At 44.2% G+C, this 27970-nt stretch overlaps 1 protein-coding gene and 23 non-coding genes across 25 annotated transcripts; 1 reads left to right on the forward strand and 23 right to left on the reverse strand.

Moving 5' to 3' along the window:
• Positions 1-24: 24 nt before the first annotated feature.
• On the reverse strand, positions 25-96 carry trnac-gca (transfer RNA cysteine (anticodon GCA)). Its single transcript has one exon. It is a non-coding gene; the product is annotated as a tRNA-Cys (tRNA).
• Positions 97-249: 153 nt separating this feature from the next.
• trnaw-cca (transfer RNA tryptophan (anticodon CCA)) lies at positions 250-321 on the reverse strand. The gene has a single exon. It is a non-coding gene; the product is annotated as a tRNA-Trp (tRNA).
• Positions 322-558: 237 nt separating this feature from the next.
• Positions 559-630, reverse strand: trnac-gca (transfer RNA cysteine (anticodon GCA)). Its single transcript has one exon. It is a non-coding gene; the product is annotated as a tRNA-Cys (tRNA).
• Positions 631-1070: 440 nt separating this feature from the next.
• On the reverse strand, positions 1071-1142 carry trnac-gca (transfer RNA cysteine (anticodon GCA)). Its single transcript has one exon. It is a non-coding gene; the product is annotated as a tRNA-Cys (tRNA).
• A 156-nt stretch (positions 1143-1298) lies between these two features.
• trnaw-cca (transfer RNA tryptophan (anticodon CCA)) lies at positions 1299-1370 on the reverse strand. The gene has a single exon. It is a non-coding gene; the product is annotated as a tRNA-Trp (tRNA).
• A 237-nt stretch (positions 1371-1607) lies between these two features.
• On the reverse strand, positions 1608-1679 carry trnac-gca (transfer RNA cysteine (anticodon GCA)). Its single transcript has one exon. It is a non-coding gene; the product is annotated as a tRNA-Cys (tRNA).
• A 156-nt stretch (positions 1680-1835) lies between these two features.
• On the reverse strand, positions 1836-1907 carry trnaw-cca (transfer RNA tryptophan (anticodon CCA)). Its single transcript has one exon. It is a non-coding gene; the product is annotated as a tRNA-Trp (tRNA).
• Positions 1908-2144: 237 nt separating this feature from the next.
• On the reverse strand, positions 2145-2216 carry trnac-gca (transfer RNA cysteine (anticodon GCA)). The gene has a single exon. It is a non-coding gene; the product is annotated as a tRNA-Cys (tRNA).
• Positions 2217-2371: 155 nt separating this feature from the next.
• Positions 2372-2443, reverse strand: trnaw-cca (transfer RNA tryptophan (anticodon CCA)). The gene has a single exon. It is a non-coding gene; the product is annotated as a tRNA-Trp (tRNA).
• A 237-nt stretch (positions 2444-2680) lies between these two features.
• On the reverse strand, positions 2681-2752 carry trnac-gca (transfer RNA cysteine (anticodon GCA)). The gene has a single exon. It is a non-coding gene; the product is annotated as a tRNA-Cys (tRNA).
• A 155-nt stretch (positions 2753-2907) lies between these two features.
• Positions 2908-2979, reverse strand: trnaw-cca (transfer RNA tryptophan (anticodon CCA)). Its single transcript has one exon. It is a non-coding gene; the product is annotated as a tRNA-Trp (tRNA).
• Positions 2980-3216: 237 nt separating this feature from the next.
• On the reverse strand, positions 3217-3288 carry trnac-gca (transfer RNA cysteine (anticodon GCA)). The gene has a single exon. It is a non-coding gene; the product is annotated as a tRNA-Cys (tRNA).
• Positions 3289-3443: 155 nt separating this feature from the next.
• On the reverse strand, positions 3444-3515 carry trnaw-cca (transfer RNA tryptophan (anticodon CCA)). The gene has a single exon. It is a non-coding gene; the product is annotated as a tRNA-Trp (tRNA).
• Positions 3516-3752: 237 nt separating this feature from the next.
• trnac-gca (transfer RNA cysteine (anticodon GCA)) lies at positions 3753-3824 on the reverse strand. The gene has a single exon. It is a non-coding gene; the product is annotated as a tRNA-Cys (tRNA).
• A 155-nt stretch (positions 3825-3979) lies between these two features.
• trnaw-cca (transfer RNA tryptophan (anticodon CCA)) lies at positions 3980-4051 on the reverse strand. The gene has a single exon. It is a non-coding gene; the product is annotated as a tRNA-Trp (tRNA).
• A 238-nt stretch (positions 4052-4289) lies between these two features.
• On the reverse strand, positions 4290-4361 carry trnac-gca (transfer RNA cysteine (anticodon GCA)). Its single transcript has one exon. It is a non-coding gene; the product is annotated as a tRNA-Cys (tRNA).
• A 152-nt stretch (positions 4362-4513) lies between these two features.
• trnaw-cca (transfer RNA tryptophan (anticodon CCA)) lies at positions 4514-4585 on the reverse strand. Its single transcript has one exon. It is a non-coding gene; the product is annotated as a tRNA-Trp (tRNA).
• Positions 4586-4822: 237 nt separating this feature from the next.
• On the reverse strand, positions 4823-4894 carry trnac-gca (transfer RNA cysteine (anticodon GCA)). The gene has a single exon. It is a non-coding gene; the product is annotated as a tRNA-Cys (tRNA).
• A 149-nt stretch (positions 4895-5043) lies between these two features.
• Positions 5044-5115, reverse strand: trnaw-cca (transfer RNA tryptophan (anticodon CCA)). Its single transcript has one exon. It is a non-coding gene; the product is annotated as a tRNA-Trp (tRNA).
• A 237-nt stretch (positions 5116-5352) lies between these two features.
• On the reverse strand, positions 5353-5424 carry trnac-gca (transfer RNA cysteine (anticodon GCA)). The gene has a single exon. It is a non-coding gene; the product is annotated as a tRNA-Cys (tRNA).
• Positions 5425-5579: 155 nt separating this feature from the next.
• On the reverse strand, positions 5580-5651 carry trnaw-cca (transfer RNA tryptophan (anticodon CCA)). The gene has a single exon. It is a non-coding gene; the product is annotated as a tRNA-Trp (tRNA).
• A 1813-nt stretch (positions 5652-7464) lies between these two features.
• Positions 7465-7536, reverse strand: trnac-gca (transfer RNA cysteine (anticodon GCA)). The gene has a single exon. It is a non-coding gene; the product is annotated as a tRNA-Cys (tRNA).
• Positions 7537-8000: 464 nt separating this feature from the next.
• On the reverse strand, positions 8001-8072 carry trnac-gca (transfer RNA cysteine (anticodon GCA)). Its single transcript has one exon. It is a non-coding gene; the product is annotated as a tRNA-Cys (tRNA).
• Positions 8073-13899: 5827 nt separating this feature from the next.
• Positions 13900-27964, forward strand: LOC133400669 (uncharacterized). 2 transcript variants are annotated; one of them, XM_061673536.1, is made up of 3 exons: positions 13900-13980; positions 16796-17356; positions 26922-27964. In XM_061673536.1, exons 1-3 carry the CDS (start codon positions 13947-13949, stop codon positions 27377-27379), a joined length of 1053 nt encoding a protein of 350 aa, XP_061529520.1. In that variant the 5' UTR covers positions 13900-13946; the 3' UTR covers positions 27380-27964. The 2 variants fall into 2 exon arrangements, with proteins under 2 accessions (XP_061529520.1, XP_061529521.1); XM_061673537.1 differs by having other exon boundaries at positions 26925-27964.
• Positions 27965-27970: the final 6 nt, after the last annotated feature.

The following is a 27970-nucleotide window of genomic DNA, read 5'->3' on the forward strand; positions in this document are numbered from 1 at the left end:
CATCTCTGAACAGAAGTCAGGAGAAGGGGGCATCTGGATTTGAACCAGAGACCTCTTGATCTGCAGTCAAATGCTCTACCACTGAGCTATACCCCCATGACACAGTGGCAACTCTTCGGTCTGTAGAGTATTTTATATAGAGTTCACTGGCGGTCAAATTACACTCAGCACAGTTATTACTCTGGAGTCGTTGTTGTTGTGCATGTGGTTCCAGTTGTGAAAATTATGTTTGAGTCATGTCCAAAGAAATGACCCTGATGTGATTTGAACACATAACCTTCTGATCTGGAGTCAGACGCGCTACCGTTGCGCCACAGAGTCTGTGGAAAGCAAGTTCTTTAGAGGTATAGATGTAGTAGGAGGGTAGCTAATCAGCCTGGCAAACTGCAGGTCACTGACTGATGCCCGACCACTGCATCAGTTTGAGAAAAAGCTAAGCCACTTTAAGCTAGACAAGTCAACAGTGGACAATTTTCTCACATCTGGGAGGGGATTTCTTGTTCCCTCAAGTTTGTCTGAAATCTGAATTCATGCCATCTCTGAACAGAAGTCAGGAGAAGGGGGCATCTGGATTTGAACCAGAGACCTCTTGATCTGCAGTCAAATGCTCTACCACTGAGCTATACCCCCATGACACAGTGGCAACTCTTCGGTCTGTAGAGTATTTTATATAGAGTTCACTGGCGGTCAAATTTCACTCAGCACAGTTATACTCCGGAGTAGTTGTTGTTGTGCATATGGTTCCAGTTGTGAAAATTACGTTTGAGTCATGTCCAAAGAAATGACCCTGATGTGATTTGAACACATAACCTTCTGATTTGGAGTCAGACGCGCTACCGTTGCAGGTTCTTTAGAGGTATAGATGTAGTAGGAGGGTAGCTAATCAGCCTGGCAAACTGCAGGTCACTGACTGATGCCCGACCACTGCATCAGTTTGAGAAAAAGCTAAGCCACTTTAAGCTAGACAAGTCAACAGTGGACAATTTTCTCACATCTGGGAGGGGATTTCTTTTTCCCTCAAGTTTGTCTGAAATCTGAATTCATGCCATCTCTGAACAGAAGTCAGGAGAAGGGGGCATCTGGATTTGAACCAGAGACCTCTTGATCTGCAGTCAAATGCTCTACCACTGAGCTATACCCCCATGACACAGTGGCAACTCTTCGGTCTGTAGAGTATTTTATATAGAGTTCACTGGCGGTCAAATTTCACTCAGCACAGTTATTCTCCGGAGAGTTGTTGTTGTTGTGCATGTGGTTCCAGTTGTGAAAATTACAGTTTGAGTCATGTCCAAAGTAAATGACCCTGATGTGATTTGAACACATAACCTTCTGATCTGGAGTCAGACGCGCTACCGTTGCGCCACAGAGTCTGTGGAAAGCAGGTTCTTTAGAGGTATAGATGTAGTAGGAGGGTAGCTAATCAGCCTGGCAAACTGCAGGTCACTGACTGATGCCCGACCACTGCATCAGTTTGAGAAAAAGCTAAGCCACTTTAAGCTAGACAAGTCAGCAGTGGACAATTTTCTCACATCTGGGAGGGGATTTCTTTTTCCCTCAAGTTTGTCTGAAATCTGAATTCATGCCATCTCTGAACAGAAGTCAGGAGAAGGGGGCATCTGGATTTGAACCAGAGACCTCTTGATCTGCAGTCAAATGCTCTACCACTGAGCTATACCCCCATGACACAGATGGCAACTCTTCGGTCTGTAGAGTATTTTATATAGAGTTCACTGGCGGTCAAATTACACTCAGCACAGTTATACTCCGGAGTAGTTGTTGTTGTTGTGCATGTGGTTCCAGTTGTGAAAATTATGTTTGAGTCATGTCCAAAGAAATGACCCTGATGTGATTTGAACACATAACCTTCTGATCTGGAGTCAGACGCGCTACCGTTGCGCCACAGAGTCTGTGGAAAGCAGGTTCTTTAGAGGTATAGATGTAGTAGGAGGGTAGCTAATCAGCCTGGCAAACTGCAGGTCACTGACTGATGCCCGACCACTGCATCAGTTTGAGAAAAAGCTAAGCCACTTTAAGCTAGACAAGTCAGCAGTGGACAATTTTCTCACATCTGGGAGGGGATTTCTTTTTCCCTCAAGTTTGTCTGAAATCTGAATTCATGCCATCTCTGAACAGAAGTCAGGAGAAGGGGGCATCTGGAGTTGAACCAGAGACCTCTTGATCTGCAGTCAAATGCTCTACCACTGAGCTATACCCCCATGACACAGTGGCAACTCTTCGGTCTGTAGAGTATTTTATATAGAGTTCACTGGCGGTCAAATTTCACTCAGCACAGTTATACTCCGGAGTAGTTGTTGTTGTTGTGCATGTGGTTCCAGTTGTGAAAATTATGTTTGAGTCATGTCCAAAGAAATGACCCTGATGTGATTTGAACACATAACCTTCTGATCTGGAGTCAGACGCGCTACCGTTGCGCCACAGAGTCTGTGGAAAGCAGGTTCTTTAGAGGTATAGATGTAGTAGGAGGGTAGCTAATCAGCCTGGCAAACTGCAGGTCACTGACTGATGCCCGACCACTGCATCAGTTTGAGAAAAAGCTAAGCCACTTTAAGCTAGACAAGTCAGCAGTGGACAATTTTCTCACATCTGGGAGGGGATTTCTTTTTCCCTCAAGTTTGTCTGAAATCTGAATTCATGCCATCTCTGAACAGAAGTCAGGAGAAGGGGGCATCTGGATTTGAACCAGAGACCTCTTGATCTGCAGTCAAATGCTCTACCACTGAGCTATACCCCCATGACACAGTATCAACTCTTCGGTCTGTAGAGTATTTTATATAGAGTTCACTGGCGGTCAAATTACACTCAGCACAGTTATTCTCCGGAGTAGTTGTTGTTGTTGTGCATGTGGTTCCAGTTGTGAAAATTACGTTTGAGTCATGTCCAAAGAAATGACCCTGATGTGATTTGAACACATAACCTTCTGATCTGGAGTCAGACGCGCTACCGTTGCGCCACAGAGTCTGTGGAAAGCAGGTTCTTTAGAGGTATAGATGTAGTAGGAGGGTAGCTAATCAGCCTGTCAAACTGCAGGTCACTGACTGATGCCCGACCACTGCATCAGTTTGAGAAAAAGCTAAGCCACTTTAAGCTAGACAAGTCAGCAGTGGACAATTTTCTCACATCTTTGAGGGGATTTCTTTTTCCCTCAAGTTTGTCTGAAATCTGAATTCATGCCATCTCTGAACAGAAGTCAGGAGAAGGGGGCATCTGGATTTGAACCAGAGACCTCTTGATCTGCAGTCAAATGCTCTACCACTGAGCTATACCCCCATGACACAGTGGCAACTCTTCGGTCTGTAGAGTATTTTATATAGAGTTCACTGGCGGTCAAATTTCACTCAGCACAGTTACACTCCGGAGTAGTTGTTGTTGTTGTGCATGTGGTTCCAGTTGTGAAAATTATGTTTGAGTCATGTCCAAAGAAATGACCCTGATGTGATTTGAACACATAACCTTCTGATCTGGAGTCAGACGCGCTACCGTTGCGCCACAGAGTCTGTGGAAAGCAAGTTCTTTAGAGGTATAGATGTAGTAGGAGGGTAGCTAATCAGCCTGGCAAACTGCAGGTCACTGACTGATGCCCGACCACTGCATCAGTTTGAGAAAAAGCTAAGCCACTTTAAGCTAGACAAGTCAACAGTGGACAATTTTCTCACATCTGGGAGGGGATTTCTTGTTCCCTCAAGTTTGTCTGAAATCTGAATTCATGCCATCTCTGAACAGAAGTCAGGAGAAGGGGGCATCTGGATTTGAACCAGAGACCTCTTGATCTGCAGTCAAATGCTCTACCACTGAGCTATACCCCCATGACACAGTGGCAACTCTTCGGTCTGTAGAGTATTTTATATAGAGTTCACTGGCGGTCAAATTTCACTCAGCACAGTTATACTCCGGAGTAGTTGTTGTTGTTGTGCATGTGGTTCCAGTTGTGAAAATTACGTTTGAGTCATGTCCAAAGAAATGACCCTGATGTGATTTGAACACATAACCTTCTGATCTGGAGTCAGACGCGCTACCGTTGCGCCACAGAGTCTGTGGAAAGCAGGTTCTTTAGAGGTATAGGATGTAGTAGGAGGGTAGCTAATCAGCCTGGCAAACTGCAGGTCACTGACTGATGCCCGACCACTGCATCAGTTTGAGAAAAAGCTAAGCCACTTTAAGCTAGACAAGTCAACAGTGGACAATTTTCTCACATCTGGGAGGGGATTTCTTGTTCCCTCAAGTTTGTCTGAAATCTGAATTCATGCCATCTCTGAACAGAAGTCAGGAGAAGGGGGCATCTGGATTTGAACCAGAGACCTCTTGATCTGCAGTCAAATGCTCTACCACTGAGCTATACCCCCATGACACAGTGGCAACTCTTCGGTCTGTAGAGTATTTTATATAGAGTTCACTGGCGGTCAAATTTCACTCAGCACAGTTATACTCCGGAGTAGTTGTTGTTGTGCATATGGTTCCAGTTGTGAAAATTACGTTTGAGTCATGTCCAAAGAAATGACCCTGATGTGATTTGAACACATAACCTTCTGATCTGGAGTCAGACGCGCTACCGTTGCGCCACAGAGTCTGTGGAAAGTGGTTTCTTTAGAGGTATAGGTGCAGTAGGAGGGTAGCTAATCAGCCTGGCAAACTGCAGGTCACTGACTGATGCCCGACCACTGCATCAGTTTGAGAAAAAGCTAAGCCACTTTAAGCTAGACAAGTCAGCAGTGGACAATTTTCTCACATCTGGGAGGGGATTTCTTTTTCCCTCAAGTTTGTCTGAAATCTGAATTCATGCCATCTCTGAACAGAAGTCAGGAGAAGGGGGCATCTGGATTTGAACCAGAGACCTCTTGATCTGCAGTCAAATGCTCTACCACTGAGCTATACCCCCATGACACAGTATCAACTCATCGGTCTGTAGAGTATTTTATATAGAGTTCACTGGCGGTCAAATTACACTCAGCACAGTTATTCTCTGGAGTTGTTGTTGTACATGTGGTTCCAGTTGTGAAAATTATGTTTGAGTCATGTCCAAAGAAATGACCCTGATGTGATTTGAACACATAACCTTCTGATCTGGAGTCAGACGCGCTACCGTTGCGCCACAGAGTCTGTGGAAAGCAGGTTCTTTAGAGGTATAGATGTAGTAGGAGGGTAGCTAATCAGCCTGGCAAACTGCAGGTCACTGACTGATGCCCGACCACTGCATCAGTTTGAGAAAAAGCTAAGCCACTTTAAGCTAGACAAGTCAGCAGTGGACAATTTTCTCACATCTGGGAGGGGATTTCTTTTTCCCTCAAGTTTGTCTGAAATCTGAATTCATGCCATCTCTGAACAGAAGTCAGGAGAAGGGGGCATCTGGATTTGAACCAGAGACCTCTTGATCTGCAGTCAAATGCTCTACCACTGAGCTATACCCCCATGACACAGTGGCAACTCTTCGGTCTGTAGAGTATTTTATATAGAGTTCACTGGCGGTCAAATTACACTCAGCACAGTTATTCTCCGGAGTCGTTGTTGTTGTTGTGCATGTGGTTCCAGTTGTGAAAATTACGTTTGAGTCATGTCCAAAGAAATGACCCTGATGTGATTTGAACACATAACCTTCTGATCTGGAGTCAGACGCGCTACCGTTGCGCCACAGAGTCTGTGGAAAGCAGGTTCTTTAGAGGTATAGATGTAGTAGGAGGGTAGCTAATCAGCCTGGCAAACTGCAGGTCACTGACTGATGCCCGACCACTGCATCAGTTTGAGAAAAAGCTAAGCCACTTTAAGCTAGACAAGTCAGCAGTGGACAATTTTCTCACATCTGGGAGGGGATTTCTTTTTTCCTCAAGTTTGTCTGATATCTGAATTCATGCCATCTCTGAACAGACGCCAGGAGAAGGGGGTATCTGGATTTGAACCAGAGACCTCTTGATCTGCAGTCAAATGCTCTACCACTGAGATATACCCCCATGACACAATATAAACTCTTTGGTCTGTAGAGTATTTTATATAGAGTTCACTGGCGGTCAAATTTCACTCAGCACAGTTGTACTCCGGAGAAGTAGTTGTTGTTGTTGTGCATGTGGTTCCAGTTGTGAAAATTACATTTGAGTCATGTCCAAAGAAATGACCCTGATGTGATTTGAACACATAACCTTCTGATCTGGAGTCAGACGCGCTACCGTTGCCCCACAGAGTCTGTGGAAAGCAGGTTCTTTAGAGGTATAGATGTAGTAGGAGGGTACCTAATCAGCCTGGCAAACTGCAGGTCACTGACTGATGCCCGACCACTGCATCAGTTTGAGAAAAAGCTAAGCCACTTTAAGCTAGACAAGTCAACAGTGGACAATTTTCTCACATCTGGGAGGGGATTTCTTTTTTCCTCAAGTTTGTCTGAAATCTGAATTCATGCCATCTCTGAATAGACGTCAGGAAAGGGGGTATGTGGATTTGAAACAGAGACCTCTTGAACTGCAGTCAAATGCTCTACCGCTGAGCTATACACCCATGACACAGTATGAACTCTTCGGTCTGTAGAGTATTTTATATAGAGTTCACTGGCGGTCAAATTACACTCAGCACAGTTATTCTCTGGAGTCGTTGTTGTGCATGTGGTTCCAGTTGTGAAAATTATGTTTGAGTCATGTCCAAAGAAATGACCCTGATGTGATGTGAACACATAACCTTCTGATCTGGAGTCAGACGCGCTACCGTTGCGCCACAGAGTCTGTGGAAAGCAGGTTCTTTAGAGGTATAGATGTAGTAGGAGGGTAGCTAATCAGCCTGGCAAACTGCAGGTCACTGACTGATGCCCGACCACTGCATCAATTTGAGAAAAAGCTAAGCCACTTTAAGCTAGACAAGTCAACAGTGGACAATTTTCTCACATCTGGGAGGGGATTTCTTTTTTCCTCAAGTTTGTCTGAAATCTGAATTCATGCCATCTCTGAACAGAAGTCAGGAGAAGTGGGCATCTGGATTTGAACCAGAGACCTCTTGATCTGCAGTCAAACGCTCTACCACTGAGCTATACCCCCATGACACAGAGGTAACTCTTCGGTCTGTAGAGTATTTTATATAGAGTTCACTGGCGGGCAAATTACACTCAGCACAGTTATTCTCTGGAGTCGTTGTTGTTGTGCATGTGGTTCCAGTTGTGAAAATTACATTTGAGTCATGTCCAAAGTAATGACCCTGATGTGATTTGAACACATAACCTTCTGATCTGGAGTCAGACGCGCTACCGTTGCAGGTTCTTTAGAGGTATAGATGTAGTAGGAGGGTAGCAAATCAGCCTGGCAAACTGCAGGTCACTGACTGATGCCCGACCACTGCATCAGTTTGAGCTAGACAGCTAGACAAGCTAGACAAATCAACAGTGGACAATTTTCTCCCATCTGGGAGGGGATTTCTTTTTTCCTCAAGTTTGTCTGAAATCTGAATTCATGCCATCTCTGAACAGAAGTCAGGAGAAGGGGGTATCTGGATTTGAACCAGAGACCTCTTGATCTGCAGTCAAATGCTCTACCACTGAGCTATACCCCCATGACACAGACTCAACTCTTCGGTCTGTAGAGTATTTTATATAGAGTTCACTGGCGGTCAAATTACACTCAGCACAGTTATTCTCCGGAGAAGTTGTTGTTGTTGTGCATGTGGTTCCAGTTGTGAAAATTACATTTGAGTCATGTCCAAAGTAATGAACCTGATGTGATATGAACACATAACCTTCTGATCTGGAGTCAGACGCGCTACCGTTGCGCCACATAGTCTGTGGAAAGCAGGTTCTTTAGAGGTATAGGTGCAGTAGGAGGGTAGCTAATCAGCCTGGCAAACTGCAGGTCACTGACTGATGCCCGACCACTGCATCAGTTTGAGAAAAAGCTAAGCCACTTTAAGCTAGACAAGTCAGCAGTGGACAATTTTCTCACATCTGGGAGGGGATTTCTTTTCTCCTCAAGTTTGTCTGAAATCTGAATTCATGCCATTTCTGAACAGACGTCAGGAGAAGGGGGTATCTGGATTTGAACCAGAGACCTCTTGATCTGCAGTCAAATGCTCTACCACTGAGCTATACCCCCATGACACAGTGGCAACTCTTCGGTCTGTAGAGTATTTTATATAGAGTTCACTGGCGGTCAAATTACACTCAGCACAGTTATACTCCGGAGAAGTTGTTGTTGTTGTGCATGTGGTTCCAGTTGTGAAAATTACATTTGAGTCATGTCCAAAGTAATGAACCTGATGTAGATTGAACACATAACCTTCTGATCTGGAGTCAGACGCGCTACCGTTGCGCCACATAGTCTGTGGAAAGCAGGTTCTTTAGAGGTAAAGGTGCAGTAGTAGGGTATCTAATCAGCCTGGCAAACTGCAGGTCACTGACTGATGCCCGACCACTGCATCAGTTTGAGAAAAAGCTAAGCCACTTTAAGCTAGACAAGTCAGCAGTGGACAATTTTCTCACATCTGGGAGGGGATTTCTTTTCTCCTCAAGTTTGTCTGAAATCTGAATTCATGCCATTTCTGAACAGACGTCAGGAGAAGGGGGTATCTGGATTTGAACCAGAGACCTCTTGGTCTGCAGTCAAATGCTCTACCACTGAGCTATATCCCCAAGACACAGTGTCAACTCTTCGGTATGTAGAGTATTTTATATAGAGTTCACTGGCGGTAAACTTACACTGAGCACAGTTATTCTCTGGAGTCGTTGTTGTACATGTGGTTCCAGTTGTGAAAATTATGTTTGAGTCATGTCCAAACAAATGGCCCTGATGTGATTTGAACACAAAACCTTCTGATCTGGAGTCACACGCGCAACCGCTGCACCACAGAGTCTGTGGAAAGAGGTTTCTGTCGAGGTATAGGTGCAGTAGTAAGGGACCTAATCTGAAAAACTGCAGGTCACTGACTGATGCCCTCCCACTGCATCAGTTTGAGAAAAAACTAAGCCACTTTAAGCTAGACAAGTCAGCAGTGGACAATTTTCTCACATCTGGGAAGGGATTTCTTTTTTCCTCAAGTTTGTCTGAAATTTGAATTCATGCCATCTCTGAGCAGAAGTCAGGAGAAGGGGGTATCTGGAGTTAAACCAGAGACCTCTTGATCTGCAGTCAAATGCTCTACCACTAAGCTATACCCCCACGACACAGTGTCAACTCTTCCGTCTGTCGAGTATTTTATATAGAGTTCACTGGCGGTCAACTTACACTCAGCACAATTACACTCTGGAGTTGTTGTCGTGCATCTGGTTCCAGTTGTGAAAATTATGTTTGAGTCATGTCAGGATCAAGATAAGTGTTGTCCCAACTAGCTCCAATGTTGTTGTTTTATACTCCAGATCATTTTAGCGGACAGTCAGACCGTAGGTGTGAAGTTTAACTCCTGACACTCACTTCTCCCACAGACCTGCTTCAGAAACCTACCACTGTGCTTGCTATCTGGACAAAATTACTGAATCATGAACTATGTGGTGCAAAGGAAACAACAGCTTTTAAACTTACAGTAAGTGTTGCCCCGTGGTTGCTAGTGTGAAAATAACCTCAGTCATGACATTTGTGATAAGTTTCCTGCAGCTGTTGGGGGAGTTGCTTTTCTAAAGTCTACTGACTTGAGTCTATGAATTCAGGCATTTTTATTGACTTGGAACACAACTTTGAATAAGGGAGTTCCCATCTTAGTAATAGGGAGAACTGCATTCTTGATGACTGGATACAGAATAGTGTATCAGCACACGTCACTTGATCATCAGTCAAATTTTGTGCAATACCACAAAAGAAATAGCCCTTTCTGATATAGTGTTAGACGCGCTACCGTTTGGTACCTAAATAAATGTTTAAAAACAGCTCTAAAAGATTAAATGCAAATGTATTTTACTAAAAAGTTAAATTCAACTGAACTGTAAATGTATGTACTGTATAGGATTTTAAAACATTTAAACCAACTGTAACGTGGCACAGTTTGAACATTTAATTCAGTGATTCTTTCATGTACCACGCGAGTGAATCTACAAATATTTGAATTTTCAAATGCCAAACTGCGACTATGCTTCCTGTTTAGTACCAGAAGAATGAGAAGGAAAGATAGTGAGGAAATTGTGTCACTTTAAACCTGTAATCTCAAAGGACAATAAATAACTAATTGTCATCATTCCTGTCTATAGGTCAGCAAATAAAGATGAGGTTGTGTTACATCATCCGTCATCCTCCTGTCCGGCCCAGTTTGGATCTAGTTTCCACAACAAACACATACTAAGACCTCAATACATTCATGGAATTCTTTCAGGCCTTACAGAGCATTGCTGAAGCTCCTGCAGCGCATCTAGGCTCTCTCAATCCGGCAGATTGTCAACTTTAGCGCCTTAGAGTACACAGTTTCTTTCAAAAGTGGCAAAGGGGAGCAAAATGTGTGGGAACTCTCACAGCCTGGAAGTCCAGCAGAATATATGTATACATTTATTTATATAGCGCATTTCATACACAAGGTAACTCAATGTGCTTTACACGATTAAAAGCATTTAAAAACAAAGAAAAAAAATAGAACAAAGAGAAAAAAATTAAAAGACAATTACAACAGCGTACAGTGCAAGAAATATCATTTAAAAGTGGAAATGCTTTAAAAAGCATGGGAAAAAAAGAAAAGTTTTTAACCTGGACTTAAAAACATGCACACTTGGGTCCTGACATCACTTATTCCATTTGTGTGCAGCATAATAGCTTCACCGTGTTTGCTTTGGACTCCGTGCTCCACTATTTGATCCGAGTGTCGATCACATCGCCCTACTGGGTTTATATTTCATTAGCATTTCTTTCATGTATTCAGGACCTAAACCGTTTAGTGATTTATAGAACAGTAGCAGAACTTTAAAATCTATTCTAAAGCTGATTGGAAGCCAGTGTAAAGACTTTAGAGTCTGGTCAGAAGACCATTAGCCTGTTGTTACATCAGCGTTAGGATGACCACTAGTTGGATCAGATCACTTCGATGACGACTTGTTGGCCTGGTCCGCAACCAAGTTTGGTAAGTACAGTGTTTTCCAACCTTTATTAGTCACATTGTACTGTATATTTTACATTAGAAAAGGCATATCACAAATTCTGGATACAAAGTAAGTTCTGACCACAACTGTATGTAAGAGGACATCTGTATTTGAACTGGAGACCTCTTGATCCGCAAGTAAATGCTCTACCACCGAACTAGATGTACTGTATTTACAGATGTATCTTTGCGGCTTAACCATACATGCACATGATTTGAACGAGCCGAGCTACCGTGCCACAGAGCCAATGGGAGTCACTGTCTGTCAAGATTTCAAGTGTATATGGAGGGTACCCATGAGTACTGTGAGGGTGCATTATTGTATGAATTATTTTATCTGAGTAATTTCAAAAATATATATTTTTCTCCAATTTCCAAGTGCATGTATTATTTAAATTTTTGCTTTCTTTTATTGAAATTTCTCTTATTTTACTCATACTAGTTTTCCATTCTCAACACCGCTTATCCTAATTAGGGTCACGGGGCGCTGGAGCCTACCCCAGCTGACTTCGGGTGATAGGCGGACTACACCCTGAACTGGTCGCCAGTCGGTCACAGGGCACATATACCTGTAGACAGACAACCATTTGCACTCACATTCACACTGTTACTGAGTGGGTACTGAACCAATGCTGCCTGCACCAAAGTCAGGCGAGTGTACCACTACATCTTCGATAACCACTAGTTTTCCAATATTTTAATAAACGTTATACTTGTGCATTTGTTTTATTTTTATTTTCATACATTATTTCTTATGAAGTGACACGGTGGGCGACTGGTTAGAGCGTCTGCCTCAGAGTTCTGAGGACCAGGGTTCAATCCCCGGCCCAGCCTGTGTGGAGTTTGCATGCTCTCCCTGTGCCTGTTTTGGGATATGGGTTTCCTCCCATGTCCCAAAAACATGCATGGTAGGTTAATTGACAACTCTAAATTGCCCATAGGTGTGAATGTGAGTGCGAATGGTTGTTTGTTTGTGTATGCCCTGCGATTGGCTGGCAACCAGTTCAGGGTGTACCCCGCCTCCTGCCCGATGATAGCTGGGATAGGCTCCAGCACGCCCGCGACCCTTGTGAGGAGAAGCGGCTCAGAAAACGGATGGATGGATGGATTTCTTATGTACTACTTTGAAATGTGTACTTAATGTATTTATTTTGTAATTCATTATATTATTTGCATTTTTTTAAATTAGTTTTTATTTGTTCTGTCGATAGGCTCCAGGACGCCCGCGACCCTTGTGAGGATAAAGCGGTACAAAAAATCAATGGATGGATTTGTTTTGTCTTATATGTATTTCCATTATACTCCTTTTAATTTAAAAAAAATATATAATTTTGTTATTTATTTTATTAATTGAGGCGCAACAGGGATCGACTGGTTAGCACAACCACCTCACAGTTTAGAGGTCCTGCTTTCAAATGTGGACTCCAGCCTTCCTGTTTTGAATTTGCCTGTTCTACCCACATTCCAAAAAAATGTATGGTAGGTAATTGAAAACTAAATTGTCCATAGGTGTGAGTAGTTGTTTGTTTATATGTGCTCTACAATTGGCTAGCGCCCACTTCAGGCTGTACTCTGCCTGCCCAAAGAATTGTCGGACAACTGGACCTCAGACAACTGGTCCTCAAAGTCTGTTTTTGTGTTTTTATTTTTCATTTTAAAGTAAGTATAGGCCTGACAAGTGGTATCACTTCCACTGAAGATAATTGTCTGAGTATTGTTGTCCTATAATTGAACTTTCAATGTTTATGCACTTTGGTTAAGCACGTGTAAACTGTTTAATATTCCCATTTTTTTAAAGTAAAGATTCTCATGCTGATGATGGACTCACATAGTCCAAAAGAACAAAAGCCGAATGGTGAACATGCAAATGTTCCAGCAGGAGCTCAGACATGCATGCACCTCCCCACCAACTAAGTTTGTGGAAAGAGGGGCTTGCTGTGGAGGACTGTGACGGGGGGGTTGCAGCCTGGAAGTACAGCAGAGACAGGAGGGACACGTCGCAGACATCCAGGGATGAGCCGTTAACACCCGGAGGAGACGTTTACACCTCATGTTTCCTCTCTTGTTATCCCAAAACACATTTTGACGTGTGTGCAGGCATAGTTTCACACTTAATAACAAAAAGTAATGTAAAATACACGACTGTCATTGTTGTTGGTCTCCACTGCACTGCAAGTCATTTCCTTCCTGAGAGGCATTTCTAGTATTTTGACTGCCTCTCGTGTAGCTAAATAAGCAAAATACAAACAAACAAAATGAATTTTCTCATACAGCTTCATTGCATATACACAGAACAACAATTAATTACAACAAACTGTATTTATATAGGAAGTTATACATGGATTTTTTAATCACAATTTATTTCATGTTCGTGAGACATTGGGTTGATATAGCGCTTTTTTTAATATATACTCAAAGATGCTTCTCAGCAGTGAGAAAAAAATAAAAATAAATACAATTTATTTTAAGTCATGGAGCATTTTGTAATTAATATATATATTTTGTAATTAATATATATATATATATTTATATATATATATACATTAAAACATTGAAGTTATACTTTCTTACTATAATTGCTGTTGTAAAGCAGAATAATATATACATATTATATATCCACTTTATATATACAAACAATATATATTAACAATTAAATAATACAAAATATTTAAAAATAAAAACATTAAAGTTTAGTGTTTGTAAAATATACTTTAAGCAAGTAAATAATGATGACATATTGCTTTAGTTATTTTATTTAGATAAAAACTAACAACACGCTTTTTTTTTTTAAATCACCCAAAATATTTGCATCTTGTGAATTCGTGATCCCGTCGCACAGCTGATGATGTCAAAATCTGAGGTCACCTAACCCGGAAGCTGGGGCGCTGTTTACATTCCACGCAGCTCGACTTCCAAAAATGAGTCTACCGACCATCAACTCCACCACCAGACGTAAGAATCTCTTTTATTAATAACGTTATTATCCTAGCTGTACTCCTCACACTTTGTTTGTTCTGCCGGCTTATATGACGCCAGCTAGGCATGCTAGCTGGCGTCTAGCATCGCGACTTGCAGGCTTGTTTTCTCGCCATCTGGTGACTAATATTCATCGACCGTTTGATTAAACGTGGTCTAGTGCTAATTTGACCCAGTGTTTGAACTGGCCATTTCCTGTAGGAATTACATACGATATGAGCTAACTCGCTAGGAGTTGTTAACAGTTTTAAGCTAATTCGATAATAAACGTTTTGTGTTTTTGTTGTAAAAAAACAACAAAAAAAGTAAATTTAAAGTATACATACACGAGTCGCAGTTTTGACACACAACGGTGACTTCGTAGCAAAGTAGTAATAGGCACAAACAGAGAAAAATGCATAAACAGTGTACAACAGGTTCTAATATATATAGCAATCGAAAAATAATAAAATAACATGAGCTGAGTTCAATTTAAAAAGAATTGTTTATAGTGGTGTCAGATGTAAATAGTAGATGATTTGTAAATTATATGGTAACTCGACAAGCACACCAGTCAAAGGTGTAAAGACCAAATGCTAGTCAGTGAGGAGGTGTTTAAAAACGTTGGACTGGTACTCTACTTCTATTATTGGATAATTAATATTATAAAAAATATTAAATGAAGACACTACCACTTTCACTTTGTGACCGTAGAAACTATACTTAAGTTACCATATGTGACCATAGTGTTGTTTTTTTAGTTGAGAATGCAGCACTAGTCAAAAGGTTTGAGACACCTTCCCATTAAATAATATGGGAAAGCGCCTTTAACCAGATGTGTACTGTACATTTTAAGTTTTCGTTCCATGGGTTACTTCTTAAAAAGGTTCAGTCAAACCTTTAGTTTCCCATTGAATTGTGTGAGGACGTGTCTTTAAACCTTTGACTGAATGTTTTGAGGGTATTTGTTCCATAGTTTACTTCTGAAGGCGTTATGTAGCTGTCCCAGACGTTTAGAAAGAGCTTTCCATTGGCTAATGTGGGAACGTGTCTCTAAACCTTTGACCATTGTGTAGTGTAAAGTCCATCGATCCATTTTTGTCAGCTTATCCGATGTCGGGTCACGGGGGCAGTAGCTTTAGCAGGGACCCCTCGACTTCCCTCTCCTCAGCCACTTTCTCCAGCTCTTCCGAGGGGATCCCGAGGCGTTCCCAGGCCAGCCGAGAGACGTAGTCTCTCCAGTGTGTCCTGGGTCGTCCCCGGGGTCTCCTCCCGGAGGGACGTGCCCGGAACACCTCACCAGGGAGGCGTCCAGGAGGCATCCTAATCAGATGCCCGAGCCACCTCGTCTGGCTCCTCTCAATGAGTAGGAGCAGCGGCTCCACTCTGAGCCCCTCCCCGTTGACAGAGGGTCCTCCGTTGACAGAGGGCTCATTCTTCACCTCAACGGACCGATACAAAGTCCGCATCACTGCGGACGCTGCACCGATCCGCCTGTTGAGCTCCCGGTCCATTCTTCCCTCACTCGTGAACATGACCCCAAGATACTTGAACTCCTCCACTGTAGTGTAAAGTTCGCAGGGTATTCATTCTTTAGTTTACTTCTGAAAAGTAAGTACATTTATTTTATATAGCTTCTCAGAGAGGATTCACATAGTGCTTTATCTTAAGTCAAATAAATCAGTCAAGCGGCGACTCTTAACTAAAACAAAAGGTAAATTGGGGCCTTGCAAGGCTTGCAGCCTTTGAATCGAATAACATGAATCATTTCATCACAAAAGATACAAGCAAAATCTTTGACTCCAAGCTTGGCAGGGAAAATTTTTCAACACGGAATAATGTTACAGCTAGACTTTACACCGATTTTATCGGTCTGTTCGGTATCGGCCGATAATTGGCTCTAATGTCATAATTCGCCGATCCGATCAATGACGTCTTTTGCGGAGCCGATCAATGACATAATTGATCGGCTCCGCAAAAGACATTTACTCCGCGTTGCCATCATGCACAGTATATTTGAATCTAAAAGCTAGTTTATTTTTAGCCTTGTCGCATGTTTTTTGACGTAGTACTGTAAATATCTTGACGGCCAATAAAGTTATTTAAAAAAAAAAAAAAACAGGTCGGCGGTGTGGGACAGACAACACGTCTGAGACAGACACCACATTTATTGCCCAGATCAGACTACAAGACAAATTTGCTCTTTCGCGATTGCACTGTCAGACTACTACAATAAAATCTTGTATTCCGATACCACCACATCCCATTTTTTTACGATCATTGGGTTTTATCTTGCCAACTCAAATGCGACCGGATACACTCGTTACCGTGGCTACAAGAACAAGAGTGGATCGCGCCGACTCTATTATACGGACAAAATGGGGGGAAACGTGTGTTAGTGGTCACCGGTGCTCAAGACAGGCGAGGACGTTCATTTAAGACTTGCTTGAGGTATGTTCCCGTACTTTTAATATGATACGGCTCGCAAGCAGGCAACGAAACGTTATGTAGCCTAGCAAGCTACTGCTAGCACTGACGAAAAAATACAAAAATACCTCTACCTCACATACACACTTTGTTTAATACTGCAAAATCAAGTTTTATCATATTACTCTATGGAATAAGTGGTAGAATACTTCATTCTAAAAATATTAGATAACTGTAGCCCTACTTTTAAGTCAAGGTGTACTTGTATGGAATTTGGAAATTATTGCTTTATCCCCATAAATTCCTGTTATTTCACATGGAAAGTAAATACCTGGAATTTTGCAACCCTATTTTTGACAGTTTGGTGTGTGGTTTTGTGTTGAAGGTAAGCGTGAAGCTGAGCGCTCGGTCAATTGGACGGTGGAGGAGACACAGGTGCTGCTTTGCGCCTGGAGCGACCAGCGCGTTCAGAAGAGTTTGTTGGAAAACTTGCGCAACCGCCATGTCTTCAAGCACCTGTCGGCGCGCATGAGCGAAATGGGCTTCTGCCGGAGTCCACACCAGTGCCGGCTTCGCGTCAAAACCCTAAAGGCCAACTACGCCCGGGCCAAACTCCAGAGGAAGTCGGACGCATCCCAGATGTGCACCTTCAAGTACTTTGACGAAATGGACGCAGTGTTGGGGAGGCCAGCGGATGGCTCGGGAGTCGGTCCTCGCTTCCCTGCACCCATCACAGAATTCAGCGATCAATTTTTCAGCTCCCCGGGAAGAGACCAGTTGAGCTCCTCAGAAGAGAAGGGAGGCCGTCACCCGTGGCAGTTGGGGTTCCACGTCAAGATGGAGAATGGCGAAGATTCTGAGTTCAGCGATGCCGGATTCCCGGAACATCCGCGAGAGAGACACAAGGACGTTTATTTGGCATCGACCGTCCATCCTGAGCCTCCTGGTACGTTCTCTGGGCTTTTATGTAAAAAAATAAAAATAAAAAAAATATATTTAATTACAGCACTACCTTGACTTACGAGTTAAATCTGTTCCGTGGCCAAGCTCGTAACTGATTTTACTTGTATATCAAATCAATATTCCCCATTGAAATGAATTGAAATTCAATAGTTTTAAACCCTGAGACGCATGAGTGGAGCCTACACTTTTCCATAAGTGAGTCCAAAATGACACGTATCAGTATCATGTGTTTGATGCTATTTTGGATAAGAATAATGGTTTGTATATGCAGTGTTGGAACGGCAAGGTCAGTTCCTTTGTTTTTGTTGTATACTGAAGACATTTGGATTTCAGATCAAACGATGAATAGGATACAAAGGTTCAGAATTCTAGCTTTTATTTCATGGTATTTACATCTAGATGTGTTAAACAACTCAGGACAGAGCGCCTTTTGTTTGAACCCACCCACTTTTCAAGTGAGCAAAAGTATTGGAACATGTGACTGTCTATGGGAGAAAAGCCAACAATTTTAAAGCTGAGAGAAGGGGAAAAATCCGTCAGAGCTATTGCACAAACATTGGTCATAGCCAATACAACAATTTGGAATGTCCTGAAAAAGAGAAACTACTGGTGTACTGAGCAACAGACATTGAACAGGTCGACTAAGAGTATCAACAGCAGTTGATGACAGAAACATTGTGGGAGCTCTGAAGAAACACCCAAAGAGAAGTCAATGACATCACTGCCAACCTCTACAGGGCAGGGGTGAAGGTATCACAAGCCACTGTTGATAGAAGACTTCGAGAGAAGAAATATTCAGGCCATACCACAAGATGCCAAACAATCATCAGCAAAAAGAATCAGAAGGCCAGATTGGATTTTGCAAAGAAGTACAGAGATGAGCCACAAAAGTTTTGGAACAAAGTTTTACAGACTGATGAGACCAACATTAACCTCTACAAAAGTGATGGAAAGGCCAAAATATGGAGAAAGAAAGGATCTGCTTATGATCCAAAACACACAAGCTCATCTGTGTAGCATGGTGGAGGTAATGTCATGGCTTGGGCTTGCATGTCTGCTTCTGGAACGGGCTCACTAGTCTTTATCGATGATGTAACTCATGATGGTGGCAGCAGAATGAATTCTGAAGACTGCAAAAGCATTTTGTCTGCCAATTTACTGAAAAATGCATCCAAACTAATCGGGAGAAGTTTCATCATGCAACAAGATAATGACCCAAAACACACTGAAAACACAACAAAGGACTTCATCAGGGGGACAAAGTGGAAGGTCTTAAACTGGCCAAGTCAATCACCGGACCTTAACCCAATAGAGCATGCATTTTACCTTCTGAAGAGGAGACTGAAGGCAGAAATCCCCAGAGAAGCAAGGCCTGGAAAAGCATTTCAAATTAAGAATGCAACAGTCTAGTAAAGTCAATGGGTCGCAGGCTTGATGCAGTTATTGAAAGTAAGGGTTATGACACCAAATATTAAGTCTTATTCACTTTAAATTCATTTTATAATGTCTGTTCCAGTACTTTTGCTCACTTGAAAACTGGGTGGGTTCATACAAAAGGTGCTCTGTCCTGAGTTGTTTAACACATCTCGATGTAATTACTATGAAATAAATGCTGGATTTCTGAACTTTTGTCGCATATTCATCTTTTGATCTGAAACCCAAATGTCTTCAGTATACAACAAAAACAAAGGAATTGACCTTGCCGTTATACCCACACCTGCTCGGCGCCTCTTATCGTGGGCAACTCGAGTGGAAGAGAGTCCAACCCCTCTCAAGAGGACTGGTAACAGAGCCCAAGCAGCGTGTGGAGGGTGGCCCGAATCTATCCAGTCGGAACTTCTCGACTTCACACACCAGCTCGGGCTCCTTCCCTGCCAGAGGTGACATTCCATGTCCCTAGGGTCAGCTTCTGTAGCCGGGCATCGGATTGCCAAGGTCCCTGCCTACGGCCACCGCCTAGCTCACACTGCACCCGAGCCCTATGGCCCCTCCCACAGGTGGTGAGGGGGACCTATGTTACCCTTTTGGGCTGTGCCTGGCCGGGACCCATATGTGCAGGCCCGGGCACCAGGCGCTCGCCTTCGAGCCCTGCCTCCAGGCCTCGCTCCAGAGGGGGGCCCTGGTGACCTGTGTCCGGGCAAGTGTGCTGATTTTTTATTTATTTTTTTTATTTTTATTTTTTTTATATCATAGGGTTTTTTGGAGCCGTGCTTTGTCTGGTCCCTCACCCAGGACCTGTTTACCATGGGTGACCCTGCCAGGGTCATAAAGCCCCAGACAACTTAGCTCCTAGGATCATTGGGACACACAAACCCCTCCACCACGATAAGGTGACGGCTCAAGGAGGGGGGGGAATATATTTATTGAGAAAAATGGTGATGTGGTAAATACTTACTTCAGCCGCTGTAAATCCGTTTGTCTGTAGTCTACGGCTCCCTGGTGGCCGAGGCGCGCACACCAAAAAGAGCAGCACGATGTCCATTGAATTGAAGCAAAAAAGTGTTTCAAAAACTGTTTAATTTCTTTGCATTGTTTTTAATTATGTCCTTACAATATGTTTATATATATTATTCATCTTTGAATTATGAGTTGTCGCTTCATCAATTTTTCTTTTTCTGCTGTTACAAGCCAAAGTCTTAGTTATGAGTGAGCGTCATATAGGCTGCCTGAGTAAAGTGGGAAAAAAAATGGAGCAACTAAAGGTACTCTCATGCCCTTCCATGTGTGTGTCAGGAGAGCCACAGTCGCCGATGCACTTTCAACCCTTTATTGAATGGAACATACAATCAAACACAGATACAAAATGAGAACGCTCGCAAGGACAGATTTGAGAGGGATCTGGGGGCATAGTGCAGCAAAGTGGACCTAGTGGAGTATAACATTGCAGTATATGGAGCTAAGGCATAGCAACAGGTTGAGGGAGGACTCGCGTATTTACTTCAAGTAAAAACAAAATGTTCCTTTTTCCGTGATGAGACGTATTTTATCCACGGGGAGAGCTGGATAAAGTAAAGCAGAGACCGTGGAGCATAATACAACAGGGTAAGCTAACATTGGCATGCGTCTTAAATTATGTATTTTTTTTTTGTGAATGCCTTTCTCATCGTAAGGTTTTATCTGAGAGGATACTGAGGGCATAGTGCAGCAAATTGCACACTGTGGAGTATAACAATGTCTGGAGCTACGGCGTAGCAACAGGGTAAGGAGAAGGTATTTACCTCTAAGATTGTGACCTCCTGCATGGTACAGTTTATCTGGGAAGAGACTCAGGGCAAAGGACAGTAAAGTTGATACTGTGGCACGTAGAACTCCAGAGGTTTCCAAAGCACAAAGCGCATGCACAGGTTGAGAATGGGGGTCTACTATTGTTATGTTGAAAAAAACATAACTTGCTTATAAGAAATTATTTGTTCATGAATAGGAGATGTCACAAGGCTTTATTGTCAATGACGAAGTTAATAACAAATGATGTCACAAGTTTTTTTTAGCGATGACGTGTCTGTTTAGGAAAGAATTAAAGAGCACATCATCCTTATAAATACCGTAACATATCCAAATAATAAGCTGGATGAGACCGAGGAGTACTGAAATGATTAGAGCTAAAGCGAAAAAGCTTGGAAACAGCGCTGGTATGTAATAACTATTTTATATTGACTCTTTGTCTATTATGTAGACTAAAACTGTTGTTGAATGGTCGCGTAAAACAAGCTTTCGATTTACCTGTCAATCAACGTTCCTACCCTCTCCTATGGTCACGAGCTGTGGGTTGTGACCGAAAGAACGAGATCACGGACACAAGCGGAGGAAATTTTGCCGCAGAGTGTCCGGGTTCTCCCTTAGAAAAGCTCGGTCATTGGTGGGGGGGGCCTTAGTCGCGGCTGGACACCTCGCTCGTGAGGTGTTATGGGCAAGTCCCACCAGGAGGAGGCCCTCCAACCGTCATATCTGCCCTGCTGACAACGCCAATATGTCCAACCTCCAACCGTCTGTGTCTTAATTTGTCTGATTTATCCACAATAGCCCCAGGGAAGACCTAAGATACACTGGAGAGACTGTCTCTCGGATGGCTTAGGAACACCTCGGGATCCCCCAGGAAGAGCTGGATAAAGTGGCTGGGCAGAGGGAAGTCTGGGCTTCCCTACTGTCAAAGGAAAAATACAAGAGTCAAAACAAGCACTTTGCTCTCCAAAGAGTCTGCCTATTTCTCCTTAGGCGAGGTCATACTTTATATACCAGAGCTGTCAAATGTTACGAAATGTCCGTATTTTGTTATGGAAATCACTCAACGCTAACTCGTTATAACTAACAAAAAATCCAGCGTCAGACATTACCGGCCACTGTGGCGCTATGTCCAGCCAACGTGATGAAAATTTCATAAATTAATTTGATGAAATAAACTACCGTATTTTCGCGACCATAAGGCGCACTGTATTAAGGTGCAGTCTCAGTTACAGGGTCTATATCTGTATTTAACACATACACAAGGCGCACCGTATTGGGCGCAGGCATGGTAAAACATACGCTAGCATGCATGCACGCTAAAACATACGCTAGCATTTTTTTAGCAAAACTGAGTTCGGTTGTACTTTATTGAAGTATTTAACAATGTACTCACGTTATTTTTTTATCAATCCTCATCCAAAAATCCATCAAAGTCCTCATGTTCTGCATCCGAAATGAACAGCTGGGCAAGTTCTCCATCAAGCATGCCGGGTTCCCTCTCGTCATTGTCGGAGTCAGTCTCGTTGCCGCGGGGCTGTTCAGCAATGATGCCGTTTCTCTTCGTAGGTGCCATTTCCGGGGGTCCTTAGCCAAACCGATGTTGTTTTGCACAATGCACATACCGGCGCTATATACCTACTGGGGGCTTGACTTTAGCGTCCTCTTTCACGCGTACCCTTCCCCCTTTAACGTCCGTATGCTGTCCTCAGTCAGGTCCGCCTTCCCTCTATATAAGCAGCGTGTCGGCAGGAAATTATCCCAGTCAGTCAAGCGGAGCGTTCATCAAAGTCACACAACAACATTTACAGATTTTGGAACTCAGTGCACACATAAGGCGCACCGCATTATAAGGCGGCCCGTCCATTTTGGAGAACATGTCAGACTTTTAAGTGCGCCTTATGGTCAGGAAAATACGGTATATTGTAAAAAAAAAGAAAGGTGGGGGGGTGGGGGTAGCTACTTGGGGGCATGCTATTTTATTCCGCCCCCTGGCTGCCAAGCCACGGAGGTGAAAGTTCTCTTTGTGTCTAGTGTCAACACATTGTAAGTGACTAATCATTGCCTCCATGGCAGCGAATAATCTACACTTCTTACCATGCTTCTTACGCATTATGTTATCACAACGGGAGGCCGAGGAGTGGGTAGCAAAAGACGGAAAAGCATGATGCTAATTGCTAAGCAATGTGTCGTGAAGCCGCAAAACACCAAAATAAGTGATTGGGTGATACAGTACACTTGCCACATCGGTGTGGCTGGAACCGCGTTATAGCAAAGAGTAACCAAGTTACAACAACAAAATACCAAGCCAATGAATACCCGTCTGGAGATATAAACGTAAAATAATTCACAGCCTCAAAGACGCCCGCTGAACCGGAAATGAATTATCACTGGAGATGTCATCTGACAACAGGGTCAGTTTAAAGTTCTATTATTAATAATAAATATTTGTAATATAAGAAAACATAACCTTTATTAGTCCCACAATCTTTTCAGTAGTAATAGTGGATATAGAAAATATGAATATATGATATAAATAGGATGCAAGAGAAGACCTCTACAAGTACATTGACAAAATGGGAATTTAAATTATTGTCCATGCATAAACTATCCAATTTAATCTGTCAATGATGTTATTTGTTTGTAAAATAGAGTGTTGAGTTTTAATTGACTTGTCAGTGTCTTAATGTCATCCATCATCTGCTTATCCGAGGCCGGGTTACGGGGGCATTAGCTTCAATAGAGAAGCCCAGACTTCCCTCTCCCCAGCCACTTCAACCACCTCTTCTGGGGGGGATCCTGAGGTGTTCCCAGGCCAGCCGGGAGACATAGTCTCTCCAGCGTGTCCTGGGTCGTCCCTAGTTTCCCGGTGCGACGTGCCCGGAACACCACCAGGTGTCCAGGAGGCATCCTAATCAGATGCCCGAGCCACTTCATCTGGCTTCTCTCAATGCGGAGGAGTAGCGGCTCCACTCTGACCTGCTTCTCACCCTATCGCTAAGGGAGAGCCCGGACACCCTGCGGCGGAAACTCACTTTGGCCGCTTGTATCCGAGATCTTGTTCTTTCGGTCACGACCCACAGCTTGTGACCATAGGTGAGTGTAGGAACGTAGGTCGACCGGTAAATTGAGAGCTTCGCCTTTTGGCTTAGCTCCTTCACCATAACAGGCCGATACAAAGTCCGCATCACTGTAGGTGTTGCACCGATCCGGCTGTCGATCTCCCGTTCCATTCTTCCCTCACTCGTGAATAAGACCCCCAAGATACTTGAACTCTACAACTTGGTCCCAACCGGGAGAGGGCACTCCACCTTTTCTGACTGCGGACCATGGGCTCTGATTTTCATCCCAACCGCTTCACAATCGGCTGCAAACCGCTCCAGTGAGAGTTGGAGATCATGGCTTGATGAACCCAACAGAACCACATCGTCTGCAAAAAGCAGAGATCCAATATTGAGGCCACCAAACCGGACCCCCTTTACGTCTCTGCTGCACCTAGAGATTCTGTCCATAAAAGTTATGAACAGAATCGGTGACAATGGGCAGCCTTGGCTTGAGTCCAGCCCACAGTATAAATTAATCCGACAAACTCTGACACGGTCGTTCAAGGACCGAACAGCCCGTATCAGTGGGTTTGGTACCCCATACTCCCGAAGCACCCCCCACAGGACTCCCCGAGGGACACGGTCAAACTACTTCTCAAAGTCCACAAACCGCATGTAGACTGGTAGGGTCAACTCCCATGCACCTTCGAAGACCCTGTTGAGGGTGTAGAGCTGGTCCAATGTTCCACGGCCAGGACGAAAACCCTATCGAACCCTATCCTGAATCTGAGATTCGACTTCCTGACGGACCCTCCTCTCTAGCACCCCTGAATAGACCTTACCAGGGAGTCTGAGGACTGTGATCCCCCTGTAGTTGGAACACACCCTCCTGTTCCTCTTCTTAAAAACAGGGACCACTACCCCAGTTTGCCAATCCAGAGGCACTGTCCCCGATGTCCATGCGATGGTGCAGAGGTGTGTCAATGAGAACAGCCCCACAACATCCAGAGCCTTTAGGGACACCGGGCGGATCTCATCCACCCCTGGGGCCTTGCCACCAAGGAGCTTTTCAACCACCTCAGTGACCTCAACCCCAGTGATAGGATAGCCTCCCTTAGAGATCCCAGATTCTTCTTCCTCATGGGAAGGCAAGTCGGTGGAATTGAGGAGGTCTTCAAAGTATTCTCCCCACCGACTCACAACGTCTCGAGTCGAGTTCAGCAGCGCCCCATCGCCACTATACACAGTGTTGATGGTGCACTGCTTCCCCCTCCTGAGACGCCGGATGGTAGACCATAATTTCCTTGAAGCAGTCATGAAGTCTTTCTCCATGGCCTCACCGAACTCCTCCCACGCTCAAGTTCTTGCCTCATCGACCACCAAAGCTGCATTCCGCTTGGCCATCCGGTACCCATCAGCTGCCTCAGGAGTCCCACAGGCCATCTTGACGGCATCCCTCAACCCTGGTGTCCACCAACGGGTTCGGGGGTTGTCACCACGACAGGCACCGACCACCTTACGGCCACAGCTCCGCTCGGCCGCTTCAGCAATGGAGGCGCGAACATAGTCCACTCGGACTCAATGCCCCCCGCCTCCCCAGGAATGTGGGTGAAGTTCTGCCGGAGGTGGGAGTTGAAACTCCTTCTGACTGGGTTTTCTGCCAGACGTTCCCAGCAGACCCTCACAATACGTTTGGGCCTGCCATGTTGGACCGGCATCTTCCCCACCATCGGAGCCAACACACCACTAGGTGGTGATCAGTTGACAGCTCCGCCCCTCTCTCCACCAAAGTATCCAAGACATGTGGCTGCAAATCTGATGACACGACCACAAAGTTGATCATCGCACTGCGGTCTAGGCTGTCCTGGTGCCAAGTGCACATCTGGGACACCCTTATGCTTGAACATGGTGTTCATTATGGAAATCCGTGATGAGCACAGAAGTCCAAAAATAAAAAATAAAAATTTGATCAGGGGGGGCCGTTCCTCCCAATCACGCCCTTCCAGGTCTCACTGTCATTGCCCACGTGAGCATTGAAGTCCCCCAGCAGAACGATGGCGTCCCCAGCAGGAGCGCTCTCCAGCACCCCCTCCAAGGACTCCAAAAAGGGTGGGTATTCTGAACTGCTGTTTAGTGCATACGCACAAACAATAGTCAGGACCCGTCCCTGCACCCAAAAGGCTACCCTTTCGTCCACCGGGGTGAACCCAAATGTACAGGCACTGAGCTCGGGGGAAATAAGTATACCCACACCTGCTCGGCGCCTCTCACCGCGGGCAACTCCAGAGTGAAAGAAAGTCCAACCCCTCTCGAGAGGACTGGTACCATAGCTCAAGCCGTGTGGAGGAGAGTCCGACTATATCTAGTCAGAACTTCTCAACCTTGCACACCAGCTCGGCCTCCTTCCCTGCCAGAGAGGTGACGTTCCACATCCCTAGAGCCAGTTTCTGTAGCCGGGGATCGGATCGCCAAGGACCCTGCCTTGGTCCACCGCCCAGCTCACATTCCACCTGACCCCTATCGCCCCTCCCACAGGTGGTGAGCCCATGGGAATAATGTCTTTAATGATCTTGATGAAATTTTTAATTGCTAAGTGATTCAATTTTCAAAACACTCAAAGGACCCCATCTTAGGAACCTTAAGTGCAGCAGAATGTTTTTTGTCACCTTGGCCAGATCTGTGCCTTGCCACAATTATGTCTCTGAGCTCTTCAGGCAGTTCCTTTGACCTCATGATTCTCATTTGCTCTGACATGCGCTGTACGGTCTTATATAGACAGGTGTGTGGCTTTCCTAATTAAGTCCAATCAGAATAATCAAACACAGCTGCACTCCAACTAAGGTGTAGAACCAGCTCAGGGATGATCAGAAGAAATGGACAGTACCCGAGTTAAATATATGACTGTCACAGCAAAGGGTCTGAATACTTACGGCTGTGTGATATTTCAGTTTTACTTTTTTAATAAATCAGCAAAAATTTCAGCAATTCTGTTTTTTTTTCTGTCAACATGGGGTGCTGTGTGTACATTAAGGAGGAAAAAAATGAACTTAAATTATTTTAGCAAATGGCTGCAATATAACAAAGAGTGAAAAATTTAAGGGCGTCTGAATACTTTCCGTACCCACTGTATACAGGTATTTGATATGTCCAAAGGCATATAGTTTTCGAACGCCTGCTTAAGCTGCTGACCCCGCGACCCGAACCCTAGCCCTAACCCTAAGCAGAACGACTAATAAATACATGTTTAACTCAACTCATTCTAACCTTAGTATCCTTGTGTCACAGCAGCACCATCCCTGGAAGTTGCCAGCTCTCCTCCTCCACCGGTGATCGTGGCTGCTCCGACCGCACCCGATGAAGCAGCGCCCGCCTCTGCTCGGCTCCCCGATGACTCCTGTCTCCGCATGGAGCCGGCCCTCCAGCACCTGTCACAGTGTTACCAGCAGCTGCTGTCAGAGACGCGGGCCCTCCTGACGCAGCTGGAGCGCCAACGGCAAGAGCAGGCTACCTGGCACCAGGACCTCCTGGGCCAGTGGATCCAGAGGCAGCAGGAGGCGGCCGACAGGGAGGAGAGGCGGGAGAAGGCCCACATGGACCACCAGATCCAGGTGCTGGAGCTCCTCACATGTCTGGTCAGGGAGCAGCAGTGCAAATGCGGAAGTGGGGTGACCACCACCACCGGCGGGCGGGCAGCGGAGGTGTCAAGTGAACTCCATCACTTATTCACCAAAGGGGAAAATTAAGATATGATTTGTAATTTATCACTTGTAAAACCTCAAATTTTGCCTTTGAACACTTTTATGGACATAAAAAAAACAAGTTAAACTGCTTGTGGTTTTGTTGCTGTGATGCCATCATAACTCAATCCGGATTTAATCTGGATTGCACTTCTGGAATGTAAACATGTAAATTCATGTTGATGGTGATCAGATACCGTGTATATTTCTGTCAAAAGTCATCAAATCACATTGATGCTGGTTAGGTATTGATGTAGTCACCCCTGAATTTCTTGAAACAGTTATGCCAGTTTAGTTCGAAGTGGCCATTTTAGGGAAGTTGTGGCCACGAAACCAGAAACTAGTAACTGAACCACACTGTCTTTTTTAAGATTCAGACCTGGAAGCCCCTTCCACTTAGTAACTTGAAATTTGGTAGACATGTCTATCACCAGTAGACCTACAAAAAACTCAATAAATCATGAACTGGTCGCCAGCCATTTTAGGGTAAATTTAGCCACAAAACCCAAAACCGTAACAAACCTTTTCTTTTTTGAAAATTCAACCCCTAAAGTCAGTTTGACTTGAAAAAATTAAATTTGGCAGGTGTATCATGAG

Source organism: Phycodurus eques, chromosome 3, assembly GCF_024500275.1.
Source record: "Phycodurus eques isolate BA_2022a chromosome 3, UOR_Pequ_1.1, whole genome shotgun sequence".
In the NCBI taxonomy this organism is placed as follows: Eukaryota; Metazoa; Chordata; class Actinopteri; order Syngnathiformes; family Syngnathidae; genus Phycodurus; species Phycodurus eques.

Excerpts from the sequence above, each read along its gene's own strand:
- LOC133400669 (XM_061673536.1), top strand. The coding sequence starts at position 13,947 with ATGAGTCTACCGACCATCAACTCCACCACCAGAC. Across the intron at positions 13,981-16,795 it reads CATCAACTCCACCACCAGAC|GTAAGCGTGAAGCTGAGCGC; the intron begins GTAAGAATCTCT and ends TTTGTGTTGAAG. Across the intron at positions 17,357-26,921 it reads CGTCCATCCTGAGCCTCCTG|CAGCACCATCCCTGGAAGTT; the intron begins GTACGTTCTCTG and ends CTTGTGTCACAG.